Source organism: Anser brachyrhynchus (genome assembly GCF_964034855.1).
Source record: "Anser brachyrhynchus genome assembly, chromosome: Z".
In the NCBI taxonomy this organism is placed as follows: Eukaryota; Metazoa; Chordata; class Aves; order Anseriformes; family Anatidae; genus Anser; species Anser brachyrhynchus.
The window spans coordinates 71,882,275-71,888,831 of record NC_137697.1 but is presented as its reverse complement, the minus strand read 5'-3'; the positions used below and the strand labels follow the sequence as shown (position 1 = coordinate 71,888,831).

The 6,557-nt window shown below is 39.4% G+C and overlaps 1 protein-coding gene across 2 annotated transcripts in view; it reads left to right on the top strand.

Annotated features, from left to right (window-relative positions):
• The window catches only part of MSH3 (mutS homolog 3), a 114,241-nt gene that overhangs the window by 665 nt on the left and 107,019 nt on the right, over positions 1-6,557 (top strand). The window contains exons 2-4 of one of the 2 annotated variants that reach the window (XM_080574043.1): positions 567-690; positions 1,695-1,915; positions 5,262-5,465. In XM_080574043.1, coding sequence (XP_080430169.1) covers positions 567-690; positions 1,695-1,915; positions 5,262-5,465 — 549 coding nt within the window. Of the gene's footprint in view, positions 1-566; positions 691-1,691; positions 1,916-5,261; positions 5,466-6,557 lie in introns of both variants that reach the window. The other variant, XM_080574042.1, reaches the window with a different exon arrangement.

Here is a 6,557-nt window from a genome sequence, read left to right as displayed (position 1 = left end):
TACACACCCGGGGTGATGATGGGTGTTCACGCCTAGGAATTAAATTTGGGACAAGGCCTTCCAGTGTGGTGTGGTGAAGATGTTCTTCCACCATCAGATTGGAGGCCTTGGGAAGTAGAGCCTCGTGGAGGTGAAGAGCCAGCATCTGCCCAGAAGAAGGGACTGAGCTATGGAAACTGGGGTTTACAGATGAGATTTGATTTACACACAGGGTGGTAGTATGGGGAGTGACAGGAAGGCTTAAGTGCTGGTTCAGTTCTCTGCTACAGACGTAGCTCTAAGCTGCCTTTTGAAGCCCTTGCAGCTGCGAAGTGTTCCTTTTTTAGCACAACTGCCAGCCTGTTCACACAGTACACTGTTTTTCTCACTCTTGTGGCCTTGCATGTTAGAACTGTTTTATAAACAAAAATGTAGATTGTTAAAATAGTTAAGGATTTTGTATGTCATAAGTTAATTTGTATTTTGCATTATCTTATTATGAAGTTCTCAGGTGTATTGTTGTCTTTCATAGAGGATTGGAAAAGGAAGAAAAGTAACTGAATTTCTCTATTTAATTTCTGTTTCAGGCTGTTGAAGTTGGCGCAAAAAGGAGAACATCGTCTGAAAACAATGAACCATGTGAAAAGAAGACCAAGGCACGACAGAGTACCATGGATGACATCTTTAACCCACTGAAGACTCAGGGTAAAAGTGAGTTGACTGTAAACAAGACCTCAAGAATTTATATTCAATAAACAGTTTTTCATTGTCAAACGTAAAAAGAATTTTCTGCAGATATTATAGGAAGCATCTGTTGATTGTAAGATGTATCTTTGAAGAGCCATTGTGGGCATACTAGCTGTACTTTTAAAGCACATGTTTGTGGTTCATGAGCTAGGTGTTTGAGCCTTGCTCTGAAATTATTCTGCAAAGTCCCTTCAGCTGACTCAGCTTTGACAAGTCGTTTAGTTGGTGAAGTCCTGGCAGAAATGCTACAACTTCCTTCTCTGTGTTGGTTTAGCAGTGTGTCTTTTAGACTCGGCCTGCAGGTTGACCGGCACCTGACAGCTGCGTGCAGCCTGGCCTGTGACTGAGGTACCTAAAGGCCACCTCAGCGTAAATAGTTCCAATGCAGTGCCCTGGACTATGAAGTGTCAGCTACTTGATTACATTAAAAATGCCTGTGTTGCATCTGGCTTTGAACCAAGATTTTAACAAATGATGCTAGCAGAAAAACAAGTCAGCTAATGTAAACTTTATTACACTTACAATTCTTGTGAAAGAGTTGTCCTCTACATATTTTTTAAGTAGGTATTATATTCAGTTTTGTGGGTGTGATGGTTTGAATTATCATTAAGGGACACCATCATCTAACAACATTGTCTGCATAAAAGCTGTGCTGAAAAATAACTCATCTCCCAGTATTCTTGGCTAGTTTCGTGGCTCTGCAGTTATCAGTTCAGAAAATAATTTTGCTTATTTTTCCATATATGAAGAAGCATACAAGTGAGGAATATTGACTCTCCAGAAAATATAACCAAGTTACTTGCATGCACAATTCTGTCAGGTCGGCAGAATGAAAGCAATGGGAGAGGAGAGGGAAGAGAGAGATTAAGCAAAAAGTTGGAGTTCCCTACTTTTTGATGTCATTCTAATAGACGTTTTAGAAAATAATCTGCTAATCTATTTTTTGTTATGTATTTTTACTGAAGAAGAACCTCAGAAGTGTGAAAAGCCCGGGATATGTTTGCAAACTCTAGACAGACTGAGAGAATTCTGCAGTGATTCAGACCAGCAATGTAACAGAGTCCGGGAGGATAGTTTTCGGGAGAAACAATCGATGTACTTGGAAAAGTGTCCCAGTATTACTGGGAGAAATCCAGAACTGAAAAATCCTCTTCAGTGTGGGGACACTAACCCAAAGGTTGCTCAGAAGGTAAGTAGAGCTGTGGTCCGGTGCTGTGTAGATGACTTTTTTTCTGGCTTAAAAAAGAAAGCTTAGGCACAAGATTCCTTTTACATTTTGAGTATTTTGTTTTCTGTCAGTAAATAGTTTAGCATGACGCAATAGACCAGTGTTTGTGTGTGGATGTTTTCCTGGAACTCTTAGCACAGTGAGTAGAATGGCTCTCGCAGCTCTTCAGAGGTATCATTAAATATTGCATTGTGTTAGTAAGCAGTGATTAGAGAGCATAAACACTGGCAGCGTGTCTCTAATTACATGCTAACCTACAATATTGTAGTAACAAATGTTCAGTGTGGTCCTTTGCTTGGCTTTCTTTCAGTTCCACCAGTTCTGACAGGGGCTGTAAAATTCCTACGAGATGTCTTTGCAAAAATATAAATCAGAGTTTTTGCTGAGATGTAGCTTAATTCAGTTGCTAGTAGCTCTATCTACTAAATGTGTTAGTGTTTCTTTTCATGTGCAGAAGATACAGGTAGTTCCCATGAAAACTTACTGTAATGATACCTAAAATACAAGTCAGTAAGAGTGAAAGAGTATCTTGCTTCTCCTTTAATTGTGGGTGAGTTGAGTGAACACGTTCAGGGGAACCTTTGTGCATTTGGTATGCTGGCTACTTGTTTTTTGGGATCACCTTGCTCAGCTTGAAGTATTCAGTCCCTAAAAGGCTCTTTTATGCTTACTGCATTGTTGTTGCATTGGGAGTAAACTGTTCCTTAACTAAGCTTCACGTCTGGTGGCAGTGCAGAAGGTTATACAGCTGATTTGATCTTTCCTGTCTCGAGGTTGTAATCTTAAAACTGTGGTGTCTGGGTTGTGTGAACGCCAGACCAAAAGAAGAAGAGTGAAATGAATGGCTTGTTGCAATAAATGTATGTTGTGATGAGGGATTATGCAGCTGTGGTCAGATGGTGAATACAGATAAGTGCTTCCATCTCCTCTCTTTTCCAAACCCTTGTCTGTCCGACAGTTCTCAATTTCTGACCTGCTGTCCATCCGGTTACACTGACACCAGACGCTGCCTCTGTTAGTTTAATGTAAAGAATATACCATAGCATCTCTCACAGTTGTGTGGGAACCAATTCTGGATGCAGGACCTATAAAAATATGTTTTACACATATCGTGTGTGAAAAAAGCGTGTAAAATACTTATCTTTGTAAAATACTTTGTGACATCAGTAGCATTGGAGACAATATGTGCCTAGCACAGATAAACAGTTAAAAATGTGTGTGCTACAGTAACTGCAGTAAGGTGTGTGTTTGGCCAGGAAAGGCAGGTGTAACCCTCCTTCCACCAAGCTGTAGGCATCAGGTGGATGGATGTTTCTGCAGAATCAGGCTTCTGTCTTTGAACCGATGTGTTTGTTAATCTTCCACGTATCAGCTGGTGCAGTATTGCTGCCTTCCTACGCCAGGGGTGGCTTCCAACGCAGTAACACCTGTGTGCTTTTTATAGTGGTATTGCCACTGCATATTCATATCCTTGGATGCTTGTAGTCAAACAGCATGTGATTCCAGTCAATTGGTAGTTGTACATGAAATGATGATTGCAGTTTACCTCTCCCTGCCTAGATGACGAGGCAGCTTTAACCACTTCCAGAGAGACTCTGCAAGCAAGGTGTATGCAAAGGAAAAGTAAAGAGCAATCATTTATTACTTCATATGCTCGCGAGATAGCGAGGGCTCATGACCTGCCTGGCAAAGCACTGCTATTGTTTTTCTTTATATGACACATGCTGAGTCTGTACTGGCCAGGCAGTCAGATGGGGAAGGGCTGTCTTCACTTCCTTGGATTGGCTCATCTTGGATGTTTCTGTCCTGCTTTTTTCTTTGAGTTATCACCTTTTCCTGTTAGCATTTTTCAGCCAAATTCCTTGAGCTGCTAACTTAATACCATCGCAACAACTCAACTTCCATGTGTGTTTTTATTTTTCATACTTCCTTTCACGGCTTTATTTCACATGCTTTCTCACAACGATTTTCTCTATAAGATGAGACACGGTCATACTGCTGTGCTGGCACAGACCTTGGATCAAAGACAGCTGAAGACTGAGGGTCAAAATAGAGCTTGCAATAAAAGGCCGAGGATTACAGTAGAGACTTCTAATGCTATCTGAGTTGTAGGCATGGTACCTGTCTGTTAACACTGGGCTGTGTTGTCTGCTTGTTAAGTGGGTGATCCCCTGGCTGTGTGCAGTTCCAGGAATTTTGCAATTCACAGCTAACATCAGAGCTAATTGTTCTTTCTTTTCCATTGTTTTGTGACTGTGTCCTTTTATGTTCCCATGACCCAGTGTGTGTGATTTTTATGATCTTTCTTCCGAGTTATTGTTGCTCCTAAACATCTGTTTGACTTTCTTCCTTGAAATCTACGTGGGGCACTTTTTAGAAAGTGCAACTTACGAGATACAGAAACTCACAGCATAGTCTCATCAGTCGTGTTTTGTGCCCTCATGTGCTTAAAAAACTTATGTGGAGAGGTAGTCTTTGTATTTTATTTATTTTTTAACCTATTTTATTAATACATGATGTTGTGATGTAATTTAGAAGGAACTTTGATGGAAGTGAAGCTCACCTTATTGGTGTTGTTCACTGCACTTAATAAATTAAGGCTGAATCCATCGCCATGCTTGCCATACAGAACTAATCAAAGTTGTAAAGCTGAAGTTGTTTGGCTGACATAGGCTACATAATGTTATTCTAAGTGATGAACAGTAGAGCAAGTGGGCCCAAGCCTTAACTGTTAAGGGGGTTAGAAATTGTAGTACAGATTTTCTGTTTAAGAACAAATAACTTTGGGATGTTTGCTGTACTTGCATGGTGCTGACTGGAGAAGAAATATAGTTTCGGTGCTTGAGATAGCAAACAGACTTGGACTGAGTTGGTTTATTTCTTGATTTACTGTGGATTTTTGAAACATCATTAATCTGTCTGCACTGCAATTACTCATCAGTAAATTGGAATGGTAATTCTTTTCTTACAATGTGGCTAGTGTAGACTGCCAGGTTTTTGCAGCCTGGATGTCTCTTGAGGTGTTCTCATGATACGAGAGGGTTTCTCATGATACGAGAGAGGTTTCCACGTCTAAGAACTGTCATAAGACAAGTTGACTAATTGATGGAAAATCTTTTTCTTTCATGACCTTTTAAAACCAAATAAACTGTATTATGTATAACTTCTTTAATACTCTTATTGCGGTTCCTGAGACTATTTACTGCAAGAGCAGTCTTTAGCTGTATTGTGAATCTGAGTCAGGGTTTGAGAGGTGATTAATTTATTTGATGATTCTTAACTATTCTTTTCCATCTTTTATTTACAGGAGGAGTCACACTGTGATCTTAGTCAGTTTTCCGCATCCCTTAAAAGCTATGAAAATACTTCAGATGCAAATCTTAATAAGAGAACCAAAAGCATTTACACTCCGTTGGAACTTCAATTCATAGAAATGAAGAAACAGTATAAAGATGCTGTGTTGTGTGTGGAATGTGGATACAAATACCGCTTCTTTGGAGAAGATGCAGAGGTAATTTTTGTCAGGATTTTGGAAAGATACTTGCATTGTGTCAGTGTCTTAGTAGGTCTATGGCCACTTCCAGAAGGAGGCTTCCTGGGGACATGAATTGTATGAGTGTTTTTAATACCTGAAAATAAGATGAAAAATCTCTGCGTACTTAAATGTAAGACTAGCCATTACGCAGACACTTTAACCAAAACAGCGTCTATTATTTTGTAATCATAAGGTAGCGTTTGCTGTCCTGCATATTGAGAACTTAATAAACACTGGGGTGCTACAATAATTACATGGCAGACTTAAAGCTGAAGCAGTTCTACAGATGAATTCGTTATCATGACACAGATCAAGATCTACTAGGAATATTTCAGATTTGAAGACAGTGAAGCAAATGATGTAAAGTAGATGAATCGATACAGCCTGGGTGCAGAGAACATCTTGGATGTAGTTCCACGGAAAATGACATGATGTTACATGTGATCAGTTATGAAGCATATTCAGATGCTGCATCCACACATGCCAGATCTGTAGGAACTGGAAAGTACTTCACAGCAAACAGCACTTGGAAGTGATGGTTCATAAATAGCTTATGCATGTTTTGTCTGTGGTCTGTGCCAAAAAGGTTGCTACCAGTTTACCCTTTGATCTGTGTTATTTCACTTAAGACCACTGAGAAGCTTCTCTTTGTTTGGTTACTGGGAATTAATTAATTCTTACCAACTTCATACTATTTAATTTGTCTACTCATTGGCTAGTGCACTTACAGTCCAGAGATAGAAATACAGTACCCAGATGCCCAATTCAGTGTTTAACTGCAGTTTCTGTTTAAGACCACCTTCTCTATTCTGAGAAACCATCTTCTTGCTGAGGGCAGAAAAGCAAATACAAGTCATACATTAAAATGTCATATTTCAACAACTGTTGCTATTAATTTTCTTAGACATATTTAGCCTCCACTTCTGTTTGATAATGATGTTACAGTATTTTAGTTGATTAGCTAGCTTAGCATCATTAACATTGTTCTGTCTGCATTTTTAGTATTGTAAAAAATATTTGAAATTTTGTTGAGCTGTGTTGCAGAAACCATGCATGCTCAATTTGGGT